Source organism: Apodemus sylvaticus, chromosome 17, assembly GCF_947179515.1.
Source record: "Apodemus sylvaticus chromosome 17, mApoSyl1.1, whole genome shotgun sequence".
Lineage (NCBI taxonomy): Eukaryota > Metazoa > Chordata > Mammalia > Rodentia > Muridae > Apodemus > Apodemus sylvaticus.
The window spans coordinates 12,443,336-12,465,714 of record NC_067488.1 but is presented as its reverse complement, the minus strand read 5'-3'; the positions used below and the strand labels follow the sequence as shown (position 1 = coordinate 12,465,714).

The window sequence follows — 22,379 nt, the reverse complement described above, 5'->3', positions numbered from 1 at the left end:
TGAAAATGTAAATATACATGATGGAATTTTATTTAGAGATGAAGAAAAAGGATATTATGAAATTTGCATTAAGTTAATGGAAATTATCATATTGAGTGAGGTAACCCAGACCCAGAAAGACAAATGACTGATCTCACTGAAGCATTTCCTACCCAGAATTGTCCGTTCTTTTGGGCTGAAATCAGTGACAACGGGTGTTTGCAAGCAGCTGTAGCTAAAACTATCTTTTGCTGTGGCTTGAATTCCATTGGTAATGACAGATACATCAACTGTACCCTCAATTCTCTGGGAAAAAAAGAAAAAAACAAGATAGAAAAATTAAAGTGATAAAGTATTTAAATCCATTCAATCTGATGGGAAGCTAATTCAGTCAGTAAATATTTATGTTGCAAGCACAAGGGCCCAGGTTAAATCCCTACAATGCACCTTAATAGAGGAGAGAAACAGAGAGAGGAAAGAAAGTAGATGTGGTGTCTTGACCTCCCATCCTAGGCTTGTTGGCAAGATCTAGCCTGGGAAATATCATATCTGAGAAAATATGGTGAACAATTCCTGGGGAAATATATCCGAGGCTGTACACACCCACACACCCACACACACACACACACACACATACACACACCAAAAAACCTCTAAAGGCTAAAGAATATTAGAATCACTATAAATAAACTTCTAAAAAAAGTTTCATTTCAGTCAAGAATCAGAGTTAATTCTCAGATATTTAAAGTTGACATATTAAGTATAGGTTGCATATCTCAATTTTCAAGGCAGAGATATAATGGCCCTCCAGTATTTATGATCAATTTAACTGTAGCTGTATTATTGCATTTTAAGGTTTTCATGGTGCAGCTGAGAAAATGGCTCTCTGACTGATGAAGGGTAAGATACCAAAAATGTATCCTTGTTCTCTTGCTATAGACTCAAATCTAATTTTTCTACTTCATTCACAAACGAGGCTGCATATTTAGCTGATCAAGTTACATACTCTAAGGTCTAACATTAGAAACCACTTTATATTTTCCCGGATGGCTTTTGTGCAATTCTCGGTAAAGTAATCTTGATCATCACATACTTCACTAATGCAATACTGTGTATAACTGAATTATTTTTAAAAAAAATGTTTGTTCATATTAGCAAAGCCCCTAAATCCTCACTCTATCATTCAGTGACTGATTCTGCATTTATCATCTCTTAGCACATAATTAGTGAAACATAGATCTAATTTAAATCTAAAGGCCAATAAAAGAAAAATAGGGAATCATGGTTGATTCTAAGTTCTTATATCCTATAACAAACTCCAAATTTTTGCCTACAAATTGAAATTTTAGTACTTTTAAATATAACTTTCTGGGTCAGATAGATGGTTCAGAGGTAAACATGCTTACTGCCAATAATGATGTTTGGTCTGATCCCAGGAAGAGATCTGCCTCTGCTATCTAAACATATGTGCAGCAATAGTTACATCACACTCACACATCTATACAGAAGGTAAATAAATGTAAACTTTCAACACAAAAATACAAATAAAAATGAATTTCTTTCTAAGAAGTAAGCATGATTAGAGTTGTTTCTCTGAAATTTAAAAATTATTAATACTGAGTTCTTTTCATCTTTCAGTTTATCTGGTAATTTCCTGGTGAGCTAAGTGCTAACTAGACATCAACTCTTTTATGAGACTCCATCTGAACTCCCATCTCCACTGAATTTCATCTTTACTTCATATCTACTTCTGTTATTTCAGGTGAGATGCATTGGTTTACTAGTGACTATTTTCACCATCGTTTTAAAATGTCTCAGATGTAGAAATAATATTTTGTCTTTGGATTTTAGTTTAAAATGTTGAAGAAATGATTTTGACAGACAATAATGAAAGCTCTGAAATTTGGAGAAACACGCCACTTGACTACCCACACACCTAGAGGCTCATTGTCCCAAGGTATGGAAATGCCAGGTCAGGGAAGGCAGAGTAGGTGGGTTAGTGAGCAGGGGGAGGGAGGATGGCATGGGGGGGTGGTTGGAGGGGAAACAAGGAAAGGGGATAGCATTTGAAATGTAAATACAGAAAATATCTAATAAAAAATAAGGTTAGGACCTTTGGAGGCGAGGAATAACTGAAGTCATAAACCTTACTTTTGATGTTCTGCAGGTTATCCTATTCAAATCTCCTTTGATCACATCGCAGGTGTCATTTCCAACTAAAACAGTAGAATTTTCACTAAAACCAAATCCAGACACTGTCAGCAGAGTACCACCTTTATAACAAAAAACAAAGAAAATAAATCCACAAGTGAGGCCAACTAGGACTGAAAGAAATTTTGTCCCTATCTACCTCACCATCCCCAAGTCGTCTAATGATACCAGATGACAGCCAGTGGATGGAGAAGCAGGTCTGCACACAGTTTCCAGGACAAGCCCAGCTAAGACCTCAATTGCACAGGCTTGCCCATATTGGGGTATATTAACAGCAACTACTTTGTCCTGGAAAGAAGTGACACTATTTCTATTTAGCCCAAGTGTGTGGAAAATGAGGGTAAATTAAGACCTAAATTTTAATATCTCTAAGCAAGGAGAAAATCTAAAAGAAAAAAATGAAGTAAAAGTAATAAAATTTTTAAAAAGCGTAAAAATTAAGACCAAAGCACAATTTCTTATATTAATTTTGGTTAAAAAATATACAACATAAGTGAAACAGCACAAGAAAAATGTGCTATTGTCTGTGCATCCTCTTTGTCAGCCTTCTTTTGTCCTGTTTGTCCCAGAACTTTATTCTAGGTCGAAGAGCTCCACTGAGACTCTGATTATAAATTGAGCAGCTGGTAAGCAGAATAAAAACTAATAAATCTTATCTTGACATAATTAATGAGGTTGTTATAGAAACATGTAATAATTGATGATATTAATTCAATAACCTATGACGTAAGTATAAGCAGTTTCTGAATGGTGCTTCATAAGGAAAAGAATTAGCCAGCCATTTAATGTCCGTGCCTTTCAAAAGGACATTCTCTATTGGGCTATGAGGGTGCTTTGGGTTCCTTGACCTTCTCTTGGCACTAGAATCAAAGCACTGGAAACCGAGTTGTGAAAATGTATGGAATAACCTCTTTGGAGAGCTGTAAGCTATTACCTGCCAGGCTTCCAGAATCAGGCCAGACATGGGAGATCTGACTCCGATAAATGAAGTAGGATCCCTCACCCTCTAGATTCTGTGCTAGTCCAACATCAGCAATGGACACAGCAACTGGTCCATGTCCAGCACTTCCATTCAGAATCTGGCACTTGATCTCATTTTCTTTTGATAAAAAAGAAGAAGAAAATGATAAAGCAAATGTGGTGGTGTTTTCAGATTTAAAAAAGAACTCACTAAAATTAATTTGTAAATATTAAGTTTGGTTTTTGTTTTTAAGACTCCTAGAACTATATCCAAGGTAAACTACTATTATTCTGGTGGGGACAGGGAGAGCTTAGTGGGGAGGTAGAATGTTTGCAAGATACTTGCTGCTATGAATTACTAACTTCTAGGAAATGGTAAACAAATATTGAAAATGAATCTGGAAACCTTGCCCAAAGAAGGTCTACATCAAAGTTATCATGAATTTATGTTAAAATTTCAACCAACATTTTACTTATATGCACAACTGAATAACATGTTCTATCAATAAACATGATAAAATCAAATTAAAAGATTTTCTTCACTTTACCATAATTAAGTAATACTGTTATAACATTTGCTATTTGACTTCAAGAACACATTTAAATAAATACCAACAGAAAGTATTTGGTAAATATTCTTGTTCATGTGATTTCATCTGTCTAAATTGTAGAAAATATCTAGGATTTTGAATGATAAGTTTCAGTGAAATGATACAACTATGTTTCCGCCAATGTCAAGAAGTTAAAATTATAAATGGTATTTAAATTCTGCATAACTTGAGAGATCCCATTGAACTAGAAATAAAAGAATATGGTCATGTCCTCTTACCTCATAATGAGTACTATTGTCACAGCACAGACAGAAGAAGGTCAGTGATATAGTTTTTGGTAGAGCACTTACCTAACATGCCTTAGGCTCTGGATTCAATCCCCAGTACATACAAAAGCAAATAAATAGCAACAACAATAGACATTGATCAGAGACCATGAGAGGAAAGAGACATACTTTGACTATCTCTGTGGCCTAGAGATACAAACACATGAAATATCTTGTGATATCACTTTGTAAGGTATATATGAGTGGAGGTATGGTAGATCACTCTTGATGCAATAAAGACACTGTATTACACTCAGTCTATGGTCATTATATATTTCCAGACCAGGTTGCTAATTTCATGACTCTAAAATATATGCTAGAAGGCAATCATATTTGTGGTAGCTATGTCTTCCACTTTATCTAGGAGAAAAACAGTTAAACTTCATGACAATTGAAAGAACCTACCATCCACAGAAAGAGGAGAGCATTTGGCAGACCCAACAGAGACGGATACAGCTGAGGTAGGAGAAAATCCCGAGCCTGCTATGGTTAGAATCGTGCTTTCTGCATAGGATCCTGAAAGTAATAAACTTAAGTCATTGCATTTCAGATGGAAAACCTTAGAAGAATGTGTTATTACAAAATCAGATATTTCTTAGGAAGAATATACCTATCTTTTATTAGATACAAACAACAAGCTTGAAGGTAAACAGAGAGAAAAGAGACATATATTTGGCAATAATATTTTTCATAGAATTTTTCTGTATTGATTTTTATTTTCTGTGTAAATAATCTTCAGAATATTATTTCGCTGAAATATGGAATTAGGTAAGAAAAGAAAAATTACTATTTTGACAAACAAGTTGAAAAAAAAAACCAGCAATCCACCATGAATGAGGGGCAAGTGACCCTTGTTTGGCAAAGAACATGGAAGGAAGGATATGCATCTTGAAGGCAAAAGAGGGGAAGTTGAGAGGAGGAACTGGGGAGAGGACAGTGATCAGCAGGAAGAAGAAGGGAGAGGGGAGAAGAGAAGGTAATGGAGGATGAGTATGATCAAAATACATTGTTGCATGTGTGAAGATGTCACAATGAAACCAACTATTATGTATTATTAATACATTCTAATTACAGATAAAACAAAATAGACCTCTCCTGAGAAATGACACCTAAGACAGACTTTTAACTCCCACCACAGACACACAGACATAAACAAAAACACACACACCAAAATTACTATATATGTATCTCAAATACAAAGGGCATTGAAACAGAATGAAAAAAAATACAAAATCAATTACTGTGGTTGACTCAGAGATCTAGGATAGGGATAATACTTAAGGGAATACTTAGGGATAATACATAAAGGGAATTTTAGGTTCTCATAATAATTCTCATTATGATTGGAATTGGAATGTGTATAACAATATGTAAGCATCCATTAATTGTCAGTGAAGAAAAATGGCTAGTTTTTTATTGCATTCTTTTTTTCCATTATTTTCAACTCAATCAAATGATAAAATTCAGGTTGTTAATTATTTTGAGCCGAAAGTAATTTGGGGGGAAATACACAGAAAAATGGAAAATTGCTAGCAAATACATGGACACAAACCAGATGAAGTTTACTATCAGCTACTAAGACTACATATAAGATACTGATTTCTGATTCATCACTATGGTTAAAACCTCATCTTTTACACCTTATCCCTGATGTTTATTTACAGTTTTAGGAGCTTACACAAAAGGCACAATCACATTTTCCCCAATAATACATACCCTAGGTTGGGATGCGTTCTTGTCATTAATTGTGCTGTTTTCTCAAAGTGAGTGCTCAGTTCTTTTCTTCCGTTACACTATAGCTATCCTATTGCTTGCCTAGTTGCTACCTCTGTGGGAGAATTCTCTCCAGATGAATGTTAATACACACACTGGGTCAAACAGACGAACAATGTCTCAAAGTCACCAGGAAATTCTAGAGACTGATTGTAACTTGTAAAAGTAGAGAATAGAGATATTAATGGCATATTTTGGCTTCTTTTTTTTTTTTACTAAATAAGTAACAAGTGCTTTTCCATAGTTTCAGCTAAAAAATAGTTCTCGCTATATTGAGTTGTTTGCTAGCCATAGTCAGTGACAGTAGTATATATTTAAAGCTCATTATCAGAGGTTACACTTCCCCCCACCTTGAATTTCAAGATTAAAAATGAAGCATTACCTTCAGAAGGTGTTGTTGTCAAGACCAGGGGTGTAATCATGGCATCCCATGTAAACCCACAGTCGCCTGAACATTTGGCTGGAATTCCATTGACATACACTTCAATCTTCAAGTCAAGAAACACAGATGCAAAGTTGATCAAGGCTAAAGGGCCAGAAGAGCTCAGTACACATACATAGAATTTAGTAATAAAATGGAGTCATAATGCCAGAGTGTATCTACTTTATGCACTAGATTTAGAACAAGAAGCATGTTATTTGCCCAAAACTATTTACGCTTTCTGCACTGTCACCTCATTTATTCATGTAGCCATTCATTTATTCATATATTTATTTGTATAGTAAACGTTCCATTAGGCTTCTGATGCAGTTGTAAACAGGAATCAAAGAAACACATGCAAGAAAACAAATGTCACCCTTGCTGTCACCTAACTCGAAGTAAACGTAGGATGGAAAGTTACATAAATTAAATCATGAAAACACTGTTTAAATTAGTGCTATGAAGATAACTAGAGGTTGCTTTTGGGAAATATGTTTTAATATTCTTATCGCTAAAGCAGCAACATTAATAATTACCTGACATAATGTTGTAAAGATCAACTAGAATAACATAGTTACTAATTCTGTCAGTGGTAGATTTAAAAGAATTCTTTCATCATTAGGAAGATAATTTTCTCCAAATTTAAAAAATAATGAGTTGGACAATTGTTAAAAAGAAATATTCACATGAGGCTCGATGTCCCTTTGTAGGGGAATGCCGGGTCAGGAAAGTGGGAGGGGTTGGTAAGCAGAGGGAGAGGGGATGGGATAGGGGGTTTTCAGAGGAGTAAGGGGATACCATTTGAAGTGTAAATAAAGCAAATATCTTATAACATAAAAAATAAAAAATAAATTCACATAAAACTACAGTTTGGTACGTATGAAACTACAGTTTCAGGTGTTTGAAAGTGTATGAAACTACACTTTGATTTTACAAGGTCTTTGGTACATTGGTACAAATTAGTTATACATTTGAAATTATAAGTGTTATGAGAAAAGCTTGAATCATACCTGTGGTTGCTGATTTGGTGTACGAAGCATGTCTCCAGGGATACGTTGTCTAAATAAGCCACCTTCCTTTATCGTGGTAACTGTCACATTAGCCTTTTCCCCGATAATGTTAGAATCATTGATCTATTTTTAGACAAAATGAATTTATAGAATAGCAATGGAAAATGGAACCAATTTAAGAATAAATGAAAGCTGAGTAAAAACATATGGATGAAAAAAAATTTAGTAATAGTTTTTTGAAAAAGCTTTCCTAGAAAAACAATAATTAACTCAAAGGAAAAACAGTGAGACCATTGGATGATAATATATTGCTTAATTAAAATATAATGGAACTAAAGAAAATAAATTCATTTAATTTTATGTTTGAAAATGTTTCCTGTTCCTTCTCAATATAGTTAATGTGGTAAATCATTCATAAATAATTAAAAAGTTGATCTATTTTTTCACTTTAGCATTTTTCATCTTGGCTATTCTGCTGTCTCATTCTGGAATCATATTTTCTTTTTTTTTCTTTTCTTTTTTTTTGGTTTTTTTTTTTTTTTTGGATTTGGATTTTTTGAGACAGGGTTTCTCTGTGTAGCCCTGGCTGTCCTGGAACTCACTCTGTAGACCAGGCTGGCCTTGAACTCAGAAATCCACATGTCTCTGCCTCCCAGAGTGCTGGGATTACAGGTGTGTGCCACCACTGCCCGGCTCATATTTTCTTATAGTCATAAAAATAAAGCCAAATTACATCCATATGTATGTATATCTGGTCATTCAAAGTCCTTATGCCAGTATGGTAACCTTCTGCTATCTAAAGGTACTAGCAAAGACAATAGTGCCTCCATGATACACATGGTACGCATGATACGCATGATCTCGTAATGAAGAACAGCAATAGTGAGAGGCGGAGACTGGTGGTAAAGAAAAGAGATGAATGCCAAAAATGAGCAGAAATAGCAAGAGGAGGCCAGTCTCAAGAATAGAATTTCATAATTTTAGTTCCAAGTATGTGCCTGTAAAACAACCCCTGTGGCTTTATATATCTTACACAATAAATTTTGTCTACATACTTTTATGTGTTTTTTCTTCTACTTTTCTATCTCCCCATTCAATACAATTCCTGAGTGGGGTTCAGCACCTTCTCCACCTGGTCATAGCATATGGCTACAGAGTAAAGACTTCTGTCATTTCAGTGATCATTCTCCCATTAAAGAGATTTAACATTCTACAGTTCTACAGGGAGAAATGATGCAGTGGTGACTACGTTTTTGGTTATACCATTTCACATTGGTATAACTGTTTCAGTAGGGTGACTCACAGGTAGTTATATGTTAAGATAGCGCTACAACAGCTGCCAAAATATTGGCCTCCTTTACATTCTAACCAACAGGATATGAGAAGTGCTTTCTCATACTTTCACCGTTGCTAAGAAGCATTATCCTTGTGTGTATGTGAGTGTGTGTGTTAATGTGTGTGTGTGTGCGTGCGTGCATGTGTGTGTGCATTAAATACAAATACCAGAGGGTTCTGCTCTATCCTACTTTCAGGAGACTTGTTTTCATCTTAGATTCTGTAAGCTCCCATTCTTTTCGAGATACACTGGTGTTCACTCAGATTCTATGTGTAAAATATAACAATAGATGACAACTTTAGACTTGACTGAAACAGGCCATCTTTACAATAACAAAAGCTTTCGCAGTCTCAGATATGAATATGAACTATGGATAATGAAGCTAATGTGTACTCTCTAAATTATAGATGAATATATTTATTAGACTACCTGTATACCATCAAGGATTTTCTCACAATTCCTTTTGGCTTTTTCCATATAGCAATGGGACTTAAAAGTATCAACAGCTAGTCTCTATGGAAAAGAACACCTGCCTGCTCGAATGCAGAATATTTTATGTTCAAATAATTTAAAATATTCACTTATGAGTTTGGTGTGGTAGCACACACGTTTAATCCCAGGATAGGCAAAGGCAGGTGGATTTCTGTCCATATTTCTATCTATTCAATAGCCTGGCCTACATAGCAAGTACGGGCCAGCCATGGCTACAAAGTGAGACCCTGTATAAAACAAACAAACAAACAAAAACAAAAAATTAAATTTAGTTTATGCTTTGCTTTTGTTTTTTTTAGGATGAGGAAGAGTACCACTTAGCAAAGAGCACAGCGAAGCACACACAAGCTGTACTACTGCAGGGACCTGTAGACGAGGTTGCTTCCCACAGGGGCTTTTCCATTTGATGCTCCATGAGTAGCCAGCACAGGTTCCCTCTCTGCTTACTGAGACTTGTTCTATTTCTTCCAGGCTCTGCAGGTCAAACTGCAAGTCTGCAGCTGGCACATTAGCAGGGATGCCTGTATCACAGAAAGGAGCAAAAAATACACAAACTGAGCACTCTTCAAGGTACTGTGTATGTAAAGTATCATTCTTTGATCACATTCTTGTCAAAAAGAAGTTTAGAGAGTTTATCCAAAGAGATTATGTATTAACAAGAAACAGAATTATATGAGCAATGAATCTAAATGTTGTCTTGGGTTTTATATTTTTATTTGCATGCCAGTTTGCTTTATGAATAATCTGTAAGTCATGAAAGTAAGATAAACTTTTAAAGTAAAAGTTATATTTGATAAGGCAATGAAGAAAACACTCAAGTCTCCTTTATTCTAGATAATCTTGTTTCTTGTTTGAATTTTAGCTACATAAATCAAAGAAAGTATCACTAAAAATAAGTACTAAAAATATATCACTGTTTTTTAAATTAGCACTCACTGTCTCTATGATAAAGATTGATTAGCATGGAAGTTAGTATTTTCTAGTACTAGCAATAATACTTTACAAAGTAAAACTAAACTGGTACTAGAATTAAACCTGAACCACTATGAGATGACACACAAATATTATTTATTTCAATATATGGTGCTTAGTTCAGCCACACTATTCAGTGGACACATGGTAATAGGTACCATTTTGGAGAGGACAGCAGATATTTAGATGGATTAGTTAAAACTGTATTTTAAAATACTATTCCAATCCAATTTTATGTTATTTTAATTTCATAATGCTTCTTGATAGTATAGTCATGATTTTTCAGTATATGCATCATAAAGGTCATAATCTCCATTTCATAATTTCAACTTTATACAAGGCCTTAGTTTCAACCACTTTCTGAAAAAAGGATTTTTAAGGAGTTTGCTATGTTTTTACTGACATTTTGTGTATTACTTTTAAATAAAAATGGCCATAACTGATAACATTGGCTTCAGATGGGTGAGTTTTTTTTTACTAAACTATGAACAAACAATTCTGAGACAAAAATGCTATTACTGACCTCAATAAGGTTCATGCTATTACATTTCACTTATTTAGGTGTTTGAATGTAAGATAACTGTACATAGTAAATATCAGGAACAATACTATTGAACCTTTAGCAAACAATGCATGCATATATACTTGAAAAACTTTGGTAAGCCTCTAATAATTCTGAGCATTTCATATCTACCTTTCAGGGTATGTCCATAAGCTTGAATATCAAAGCTGCCACTTATAGGTGGAGAAGCTGCTTGAAGTCTTTGAATACGAATCTTTGACTCCCCTGGCCAATTATTTCCTCTGTAAACCAGCTCATTCTTTGTCTCATTTGTGATTATCTAATTTCCAAAAATAAATATTGATAGAATGATTAAACCTAACAATGGCTAACACAGTTTCTATTTCATCATGCAGGATCCTGTGACAAGACATAAATGAGCCTCATATATTCAGGATTCTTCAGGACATTAAGGAGAGTTCCATAAATCAACACAGGGCATGCCTATACAGCTCAGTAATGAGGCCAAAGTCAACCCAGTCATCTGTGCAGCCATCAGCTGGAATCACAGTAATACCTCATTAATTCAGAGCATACCCTCCATCACTCAAGGAACAAATATTTATCAAGCAAGCACACTGTTCAAGGTACAAAGCACACAACTGTGTGGAGGCAAAAACATGAGATGTAATCATCACTATCAAATAGCTAAAACACCTTTTAGAGAATAACTATAAATATATAACCAACAATACAAGAGTTATAAGGTCAGCAGAGTGGCTGCCAAGACTCATAGACAATTTTAAAGTATTGAACACTAATCAACAGAAAAAAGTAATAAGTGTTATATTTATAGGTTGTAAGTGTAATAAGAAATTTGGTAGTCTCCAATTTCTAGATCTTGGAGATTTCTGTTAGTCTTGCAGAGTTAAAATTCATAAAAAAATAAATAGCATAAAGGACAGAAAAATATATGTGTGTGTATGTGCCAACTTTATATATGTCAAACATTAGAAATAATGCAAATCTTTATCAATAGAAAGGACAAACTTTGCTCTTTTTGTACTATAATGTGCAGCAATTAAACAGTATGAACTATCACTAAAGGTAATAAAGTGAATCTTGCAATATTGATAAAGAAAACTTGATTAAAATCATGTGAATATTTATAATTCTATTGTAATGAGGTTCTAACTTTCTGGAGTCTATATGTGGGACTCTTGTTAGCACTCCTAGTGAAAGATAAAATACCCAGTCTGAAATGGCCATCTTTTGTAGCCAGAAAGACTTTCAGTGATAGGCTGGGATTGGTTTGGTTGAGTTATTGAGATTCCCAAACAGGCTGATGCTAGGACAGAAAGCTTCTCTCTGAAAACTGACAATGGGGTCCATTGCCAAGGACAACATCCACAAAGCTCATTGAATGCAAGGAGGTTCCGCTGGTGCCTGTATAGAGCCTTTGCCCTTATATTCTAGCCTTGTTGATGCCGGAAGGCATTTTCTAGAAAACATAGATACCAACTCCAGCCCAAGAACCACCAAACCTATAATCTGTTTTGTCTATAAGATGTGTTGGCCAATGGCAGGATATAACATGTGGAAGTGGCCAATGTCTGGTTTAACTTAAGGCCCAGGTCATGAGAAGGAACCCAGAGTAGAACCAAACACTACTGACAAAAAAAGAGAAAGAAATCAGTGAAATGTTTCCTAATGATAATATTCTAATAGATTGGAGTCTTGTCTAGTCATCGTTAGGAGAGCTTCCTCTAGCAGAGATGAGAGTGGATGCGATAGCCCACAGTTAGACATTAAAGGGAGTGGGAATCTAAATTGGAGGTCTTCATTGTGTCACTCCCCTTAGAGCTTAGGGGAACTTCATAGAAGAGGGAGAGGAAAGATTATAACACAACAGAACAAGGCCTACTGAATAAACTAAATGGGGCCCATGCGGACTTATAGAGTCTGAAGCAGCAAGCACTGTTCCTGCATGGGTCTGCACCAGGTCCTCTGCCTATAGGTTGTGGCTGTTAGCTTGGTGTTTTTGTGGGACTCCTAATACTGGAAGCATGTCTGTCTGAGTCTTGCCAGGTCTTGGGACTCTTTTTGTCTTATTTAGTTGCCTTGTACAGCTTCAATATGAGGGCTTTTGCCTTGTCTATTGTAATTTGTTTTGTGTTTGCTTGTTGGCTTTTCAAGGCCTGCTTCTTTCTGAAGTAAAAAAGGAAGGGGAATGGATCAGGAGGAGAGGACAGATGGGGGCAGGGGAGCTGGGAGCAATGGAGGGAGGAGAAACTGTGGGTGTGATGTGCTGTATGAGAGAAGAATCTAGAAGATCCTGCTATACCACTCCTGGGCATATACCCAGAGGATTCCCCACCATGTAATAAGGATACATGCTCTACTATGTTCATAGCAGCCCTATTTATAATTGCCAGATGCTGGAAAGAACCCAGGTATCCCTCAACAGAAGAGTGGATGCAAAAAATGTGGTATATCTACACAATGGAGTACTATTCAGCCATTAGAAACAATGAATTCATGAAATTCTTAGGCAAATGGATGGAGCTAGAGAACATCATACTAAGTGAGGTAACCCTGACTCAAAAGGTGAATCATGGTATGCACTCACTAATAAGTGGATATTAACCTAGAAAACTGCAATACCCAAAACATAATCCACACATCAAATGAGGTACAAGAAGAAAGGAGGAGTGGCCCCCTGTTCTGGAAAGACTCAGTGAAGCAGTATTCGGCAAAATCAGAACAGGGAAGTGGGAAGGGGTGGGTGGGAGGACAGGGGGAGAGAAGGGGGCTTGCGGGACTTTTGGGGAGTGGGGGGCTAGAAAAGGGGAAATCATTTGAAATGTAAATAAAAAATATATCAAATAAAAAAAGGAATAAAGTCACATGGCAAACATAAAAAAAATAAAAAAATAAAAATCAAGACCATTTATAAGGACTTCAAATTTTAAATAACTACATAATAGTCTAGCCGAACATGATCTCGGGACTGGTGAGATGGCTAAGCTTGCTGTGTAAGCATGGGGACAAGAGACTGTATTCCAACAGCCACATAAAAAAGATGAGCAGGTCCTTAAATGCCAGAGACCCCATAGCTATGGAGAAAGAGACAGGAAGATAAATGAAGCTTGCTGAACTTAGCAAGCCAGGGTTCAGAGAAAGACCCTATCTAAAGAATAAAAGGTAGAAACTGATAGAGCACAGCATCTTATATCCCCCTCTGGCCTTCACTTATGTGTATATGCACACATCACATGTACCTATACAACACACACACACACACACACACACACACACACACACACAAGAAGTGCTTACTGACAGGAGCCTTGGTATAGCTATTTCCTGAGATGGTCTCCCAGAGCCTGACCAATACATATGTGGATGCTTGCAGTCAAGCATTAAACTGAGCACAGGAACCCCAACAGAGGAGTTAGGGCAAGGTCTGGAGGAGCTGAAAGGGTTTGCAACCCCATAGGAAGAACAACAATATCAACCAACCAGATGCCCAAGAGCTCCTAGGGACTAAACCACCAACCAAAGAAGACCCATAGCTCCAGCTGCACATGTAACAGAAAATGGCCTTATCTGACATCAATGGGAAGGGAGGCCCTTGGTCCTGTGATGGGTTGATGCCCCAGTGTAGCAGAATGCTAGGGAGGTGAGGCAGGAGTGGGTGAGTGTGTGGGGGAGCACAGTAATAAAAGTAGGGGAAGGGGGATGGGATAAGGGGTTTGTGGAGGGTAAACCTGGAAATGGGATAACAGTTGAAATATAAATAAATAAAATATACAATAAAAATTTAAAATAAAAACACCTGAAAGCTCTAGAAAACAAAGAACCAAGTAACCAAAGGGGAATAGAAGGCAGGAAAAAATAAAAAAAAATAAGGGCTGAATCAATCAGTTAGAAACAACAACAACAAATCAATGCAAAGAATAAATAAAACCAATAGCAGATTCTTTGAGAATATCAAGGAGATAGACAAACCCTTAGCCATACTAACCAAAAGATAGTGTGAGTGACAGTGCCCAAATAAACAAAATGAGAAATGAAAAGGGAGACACTAGACACTGAGGAAACAATATAACAATAGACACTGAGGAAATTCAAAGAATCATTAGGTATGACTTAAAAAGATTGTACTCCACAAAATAGGATAATCATAATGAAACAGACAATTTTCTAGACAGATTCCACTTATCAAAGGTAAATCAAGATAAGGTAAACTATTTAAAAAGCCATATACCCCCTAAGCAAATAGAAATGGTCATAAGTCTCCCAACCAAAAGGAGCCCAGGGCCAGATGGTATTTCTGCAGAATTCTACCAGATTTTCAGAAAGAGCTGATACCAATAGCCTCACACTATTCCACAAAATAGAAACAGAAGGAACACTGCCAAACTCATTCTATGAAGCCACAGTTACCCAGATACCTAAACCACACAAAGATTCGACAAAGAAAGAAAACTTCAGAACAATTTATCTTAACATTGATGTAAAAATACTCAAAAAAAAATACTTGAAAACTAAATCCAAGAACACATCAAAATCATCATCTACCATAATCAAGTAGGACTTCATCCCAGGGATGCAGGAATGGTTCAATATATGAAAGTCCATCAATGTAGTGCACCATATAAAAGAAAGAACTGAAAGAAAAAATCACATGATAATCTCACTGGATGCTGATACAACCTTTGACAAAATGCACTAACTATTCATGTCAAAATGTTAGAGAGATCAGGGATCCAAGGTACATATCTATACAAATCAAAGCAATATACAGCAAACCAATAGCCAACATCAAGATAAAGAGAAAGAAACTTAAAGCAATTCCACTAAATCAGGGGTAAGACAAAGCTGACCACTCTCTCCCTATCTCTTTGATATGGTACTTGAAGTTCTACCCAGAGCAATTAGACAACTAAAGGAGATCAAGGGGATACAAATTAGAAAAAAAGAAGTCAGAGTATCACTACTTTCAGATGATATGATAGTACGCATAAGTGACCCCAAATATTCAACCAGAGATACAGCTGATAAACACCATCAGCAAAGTGATTGGATATAAAATTAACTCAAACAAATCAGTAGCCCCTCTCTATACAACCAATAAACATGCTGAGAAAGATTATGAAAACAATACCATTCACAATAGCCAAGAATAATATAAAATATCTTGGTGTAACTCTAACCAAGTGAGTAAAAGATCTGTATGACAAGAACTTCAAGTCTCTGAAGAAAGAAATTGAAGAAGATATCAGAAGATGGAATGATTTGTCATGCACATGGATAAGTAGGATTAACATAGTGAAAATGGCCATCTTACCAAAAGCAATCTATGGATTCAATGCAATTCCCATCAAAATCCCAACACAGGTTTTATAAACCTTGATAGAACAATTCTTACCCTCATACGGAAAAACAAAAAACCCAGAGTAGCCAAAACAATCCTGAACAATAAAAGACATTTGGAAGGAATTACCATGCCTAACCTCAAGCTGTACTACAAAGTAATAGTATTAAAAACTGCATGGTATTGGTACAGAATCAAACACACTGATCAGTGGAATCGAATCAAAGACTCAGAAATAAATGCAGACACCTATGGACATTTGATTTTTGATGAAGAAACCAAAACCATATAGTTGAAAGAAGAAAGTATCTTCAGCAAATGGTGCTGGTCTAACTGGATACTACATGTAGAAGAAGGCAAATAGATGTATATTTTTCACTCTACACAAAACTCATATTCAAGTGGATCAAGAATCTCAACATAAAATCAGATACACCAAATCTCATAGAAAAGAAAATGGGAAATAGCTTTGAACTCATTGATACAGAAGACAATTTCCTGAATATAACACCAGTGACTCAAAGTCTAAGACCAACAATTGATAAATGGGCCCTCATGAAACCAAAAAGCTTCTGTAAGACAAATACTGTCAATAGGAGAAAACAGCAACTTACAGATTGGAAAGCATCTTCACCAACCCTACATTTAACAAAGGGCTAATATCCAAATTTTATAAAAAAAATTCAAGAAGTTAGACATAAATATCCCAACTAACCTAACAAAAAATGAGGTACAGGGATAAACAGAATTTTCAACAGAGGAATCTCAAATGACCAAGAAACACTAAAAGAAATGTTAGTCCTTATGAAAATAACTCTTAGAGTGGTCAGAATGGCTAAGATCAAAAACTCAAATATGCTTTTGAGGATGTGGAGCAAGGGGAACACTCCTCCATTGCTGGTGGGAATGCAAACTTGTACAATCACTTTAGAAATCAAACTTGGTGGTTTCTCAGAAAACTGGGAATAATTCTACCTCAAGATCCAGCTATACCACTCCTGAGCACACACCCAAAATATGCTCTACCATCCCACAAAGACACTTGCTCACCTATGTTCACAGCAGATTTATTCATTATAAACAGAAACTGGGAACAAGCTAGATGTCCCTCAATTGAAGAATGGAGAAAGAAAATGTGGTAGATCTATACACAGGGATACCATTCAGCTATTAAAAACAAAGACATCCTGAATTTTGCAAGCAAATGTATAGAACTTGAGAGTATCATCCTAAGTAGGCAATTCAGTCCCCAAAAGACATACTGGATATGTACTTACTTATAAGTGGATATTAGACATAAAGTACAGAATAACCATGGTATACTCCACAGACCCAAAGAAGCTAAACAAGAAGTAAGGAACAAGTCAGGATGATTGAATCTCACCTATAAGGGGGAATAAAATAGTCATAATAGGCAGATGGAGGGAACTGTGTGGGAGAGAGGGTGGAGAGGGGAATTGGGCTGGGGTTCAGGATCAGCTGTGGGGAGGGACAGGAGAGAGGATTAGATAACCATGATAATGAATGGACCTCTGCAATTGACTGGGATAGGAAGGTTGGAGGCATCTCAAGGATGTGACAGAGACCTGGGATAGGGGAAGCACCCAAGAATCAATGGGATGACTCACAGCAGTGAGGCTATGGAACCTGAAGAGGCCATGTCCTGAAGTCAGGCAGGAACCCCAGTAGAGCGACAGGTACTCTAACTCATCCACAAAACTTTAAACCCCAAATCTATCCTGTGCACAAGAAATGCAGGCACAGGGGATGGAACAGAGACTGAGGTAATTGCCAAGTATTAATTTGCCCAACTAGAGACCCATCCCACAGTAAAGCACCAATCACTGAAACTATTAATGACACTCTGTTATGCTCGGAGACAGGAGTCTTTCATGGCTGTCCTCTGAGAGGCTCCACCCGTCAGCTGAATCAGAGGAATGCAGATACCCACAGCCACACAGTGGATGGATCATGGGGACTCTCATGGAAGAGTTACAGGAAGGATTATGGGTCCCAGAGGGGATAGGAACTCCACAGGACAACCAATAGAATCAACTAACCTAGACCCTTGGAGGGGCTCTTAGAGACTGAACCAAAGAGCATACACAGACTGGACAGAGGCCTCCCTGGACATATGTAGGAGATATGTAGCTTGGTCTTCATGTGGGTCCTGAACAACTGGAGCATGGGTTATCCCAAAAGCTGTTGCTGATTGTAGAATCCATCTCCCTAACTGGGCGGCTGCCTTGTCTGTCCTCAGCTAGAGAGGATGTGCCTTGCCCTGGAGGGACTTACTGTGCCAGGGTCATGGAGAACCAGGACTGGGATGTTCCCTTTCAGAGGAGAAGGAGAGGGAGGTGGAAAACGGATCGTGCAAAGGGATGACTGAGAACCAGTCAGTGAGCAGAATATAAAATGAGTTTAACAAGGAGTTTTTAAAAATGTGCAAAAAACATAGCAGAAAATATGTGACTGGTGAAGAAGTTCATAATAAGATGTCCAGCATCACCAGCCATTAGAAAATATAAATTAAATCCTAATGAGATTAATATCATCTATTCAAAAGGCTTAAATGAGAAAAAATGATAAGTATACCAAATGCTGGAAAATTTTGCATGGAATCTGGATCTTTCATGTGTTACTGGAAGGAACACATAGTAGTCAGGCTACTTTACTTTTTTGGACAAGAGTATACAGTGTCTTATGGAATGGTAGATTTGTTTACCAAATTACCCCATAATTGTAACTGTTATTCATACAGCACCACAAAATGAAAAGTTATGATCCAAAACTATGAAATAATTTCCCCCGATTGCATTCAAAATAATTCTGAACAACAAACAAATGCGTTTCATTAAGTCAATAGTAACTAATCATGGCATGAGCATGGCTTTAAGTCCTACTCTCAAATCACTAGTAAATACGGATGTGTCTCATAAAAACTACGCTCTGAGAGAAAGGCAGTCTTGGGAACCTTTATAGCATGTTATTATGTAAGGTTTCAGTCCACTTATATACAGTTTTGAAATGACACAATTGTGGAGACAGGTCGATGGTGGTCTGATAGATACATGTGGCAGGAACCTTGTCCAGAAGGTGGCTGTTGCCACAAAAGGATAACATGGTGAGATGCATATAATAGTACATTTCTGGTGGTGATCTGATGAACCTAGAGGAGTGTATAGAAACACACACACGAGTACATATAAACTGACACAATCTGCGTAGGATCACTTGTTTGGGCACAGCCATGTCCATTTCTTCAATATCCTACTATACTATTCTATGCCATCTGTACAAGAAGTTATTACTGAAGAAAAATGCCTGGGGGATATAAAGTTATCTCTAAATATTTTTTTTACAACTGGGTGTGATCTTGCAATAATCTCAAGGTTAAAGTTTCTAAAATACTGTCTGTTGCTGCATTGATCTTTGCAATGGTTTGAAGATGTTTGGCCCAGGGAATGGCACTATCTGGAGGCATGGCCATGTTAGAAGAAATGTGTCATTGTGGGAGGGGGCTTTATGACCCTCATCCTAGTTCTCTGGAAGCCAGTCTTCTGTTTGTCTTTGGAACAAGATGTAGAATGCTCAGCTCCTCCAGCACCATGCCTGCCTAGACACTGCCCTGCTCCCACCTTGATGATAATGGACTGAACCTCTGAACCTGTAAGCTGGCCCCAATTAAATGTCCTTATAAGAACTGCCTTAGTCATGGCAGCAGTTCTTATAAGGACTTATTCACAGCAGTAAAACTCTAGCTAAGACAATCTTACATGTGAAAATTTTTTAAAACACAAAATAAGGTCCATATTCTCCAATTTAAGCTTAAATAAATAAAACTATGTTAGAATTAGCAATTATTGGCATGAATAAGGAATCTTGGCAAAGGCTCTTGCATTTGAAGAACACAAAGCCCCAACTTAGCACATTTTGTACTATTATTTAGTAAAGCATTTACAAGAAATATTAACAAAATGAGCATCTTTAAGACAGTAAGACTAAACACTGGTCCAGAATGAAGTAAAGAAATATTTTGTAGAATATTTACTACTTCCTTATCTTCAGTTATGAAGTTGTTTATTTGGTGAGGGGTTCTTTGCAGGTTAGATAAACTTTAATCTTGAGCTTTCCTACATTTCTTTATAATTTGTTGTACAAATAAAACCAACAAAGTAAGCATTTATTTATAGGAAATTACATTTTAAAATGTTCATTATATTTTTAGCTTTGAATTCTGGTTGAAGTTTAAATAATTCAAGCAGTATATGAACTTTTAAAATTCCTTTGAATCCATAAAACACACACACACACACACACACACACACACCTTCCTTTTTGTATAGATTTTGAGGCAAGCAAATGAAATGCTGTTCATAACATAAATAATTTTAAAACACTGGAACACTCAACTTTTCCTTCAGCAATATATATTTAAGAATCTCTTTGGGGTCTCAGAGGTGAAGAACACTGGCTGCCCTTCCAAGGACCCAAGTTCAATCCCCAGCACCTTCAAAGCAGTTCATGACCATCTGTAATTGCAGTTTCAGTTACTCGATGCCCTCTTCTGGCCACTGTAGTCACTGCACACAGGTGGTGACATACATGCAGGCAAAACTGCCATATACATATCTAAACTAACCTAAAATACACTTCAAAATGAATATCTAATGGAGAACCAATGAATGCCTGCCTATACAAGGAAGATTCTATTTAAATCTGACAAACCCTCTTCCCCTTTACTGTATATTAATTCATTCTCTCTCTGTCTCTGTCTCTCTCTTTTTCTCTCTAGTGTGTGCGTGTGTGTGTGTGTGTGTGTGTGTACCATGTATCATGATGTAATCTCTTTCCACTACGTAGGTTTCAGGGATTTAGCTCAGGCTATCAAGACTGGCAGCAGCAGCTACCCTTACACACCAAGTCATGTCAGAGGCCTCAAGTCTTGATGTTTATGGATATTTCTCCCCAATTTTTCTCCATAGACACACTTTTGAGGAATTTTCAAAATTTTCATCTTCAACTTCAATAAGTCTCTAAATCATGATCATTGATTCAGCATGATAAATAATATTCAATTATATAACAAATATTTTTTCATTAAGAAGATACACTACCTTCTTGAGTTCTTTGTATATATTAGATTAGCCCTCTATCAGAGAACCCAGAGAACCAAATAACCCTATTTAAAAGTGGGGTACAGAACTAAACAAAGAATTTTCACATGAAGAACTTTGGAGGGCTGAGAAGCACCTTAAGAAATGTTCAACATCATTAAACATTAGGGGAATGCAAATCAAAACAACCCTAAGATTTCACCTCACACTAGTCAGAATGGCTAAGGTCAAAAACTCAGGAGACAGCAGGTGTTGGCGAGGATGTGGAGAAAGAGGAACAGTCCTCCACTGCTGGTGGGATTGCAAGATGGTGCAACCACTTTGGAAATCAGTCTGGTGGTTCCTCAGAAAACTGGGCATGACACTTCCTGAGGACCCTGCTATACCATTCCTGGGCATACACCCAGAGGATTCCCCGGCATGCAATAAGGACACATGCTCCACTATGTTCATAGCAGCCCTATTTGTAGTAGCCAGAAGCTGGAAAGAACCCAGGTGTCCCTCAACAGAGGAATGGATACAAAACATGTAGTATATTTACACAATGGAGTACTATTCAGCCATTAGAAACAACGAATTCATGAAATTCTTAGACAAATGGATGGAGCTGGAGAACATCATACTAAATGAGGTAACACAGTCTCAAAAGACCAATCATGGTATTTTGACAAGTGGATATTAGCCTAGAAACTTTGAATACCCAAGACATAATCCACATATTAAATGATGTCCAAGAAGAACGGAGGAGTGGCCCCTGGTTCTGTAAAGACTCAGTGCAGCAGTATGGGGAATACCAGAACAGGGAAGTGGGAAGGGGTAGATGGGGGAACAGGGGGAGGGAAGATGGCTTATGGGACTTTCAGGGAGTGGGAAGCCAGAAAAGGGGAAATCATTTGAAATGTAAATAAAGAATATATCGAATAAAAAAATATCCAATTAAAAAAAACCAGAATTCCCCTTAAAAAAAAAAAGAAGAAGAAGATACACTACATCAAATCTGATGGTCATGAAGTTAAAAGATCTAGGCTTACCTGCCCAAAGCTCACAGCCATCATAGGTATATTGTGACTGCAGTTATATGAAGTTATGGTAACTGAATACTGAATTGTCATAGCTGATCCGTTTAATTTGGTCTGATTAACCTGAAAATGCTTTAAAAATATTCCTTTATTTGCTAATGCTGGAGGTCTCCTCTTTGGCATTTCTGAAAAAGAAGTGGGAAATAAAATTACAGTATTTAGTTTTTGCTCAGTTATTGTCACAATTTCTTGTGTATGAATCTATGAATCAAACTTGATAAATGGATAAATGATACTATTACATAGAAATAAACTTTTCACTTATAACAT

The 22,379-nt window shown here is 36.7% G+C and overlaps 1 protein-coding gene across 5 annotated transcripts in view; it reads right to left on the bottom strand.

Annotated features, from left to right (window-relative positions):
- The window catches only part of Pkhd1l1 (PKHD1 like 1), a 145,367-nt gene that overhangs the window by 81,438 nt on the left and 41,550 nt on the right, over positions 1 to 22,379 (bottom strand). For 4 of the 5 annotated variants that reach the window (XR_007974021.1, XM_052161688.1, XM_052161684.1 and 1 more), the window contains exons 23-31: positions 22,062 to 22,234; positions 10,726 to 10,873; positions 9,426 to 9,580; positions 7,232 to 7,354; positions 6,183 to 6,288; positions 4,433 to 4,543; positions 3,125 to 3,289; positions 2,131 to 2,252; positions 153 to 285 (exon numbers count right to left, since the gene is read on the bottom strand). Coding sequence is in view for 4 of the 5 variants with exons in the window: in XM_052161688.1 (XP_052017648.1) it covers positions 153 to 285; positions 2,131 to 2,252; positions 3,125 to 3,289; positions 4,433 to 4,543; positions 6,183 to 6,288; positions 7,232 to 7,354; positions 9,426 to 9,580; positions 10,726 to 10,873; positions 22,062 to 22,234 (1,236 nt within the window). In the remaining variant the exon portion in view is untranslated. The remainder of the gene's footprint in view (positions 1 to 152; positions 286 to 2,130; positions 2,253 to 3,124; positions 3,290 to 4,432; positions 4,544 to 6,182; positions 6,289 to 7,231; positions 7,355 to 9,425; positions 9,581 to 10,725; positions 10,874 to 22,061; positions 22,235 to 22,379) is intronic. The other variant, XM_052161687.1, reaches the window with a different exon arrangement.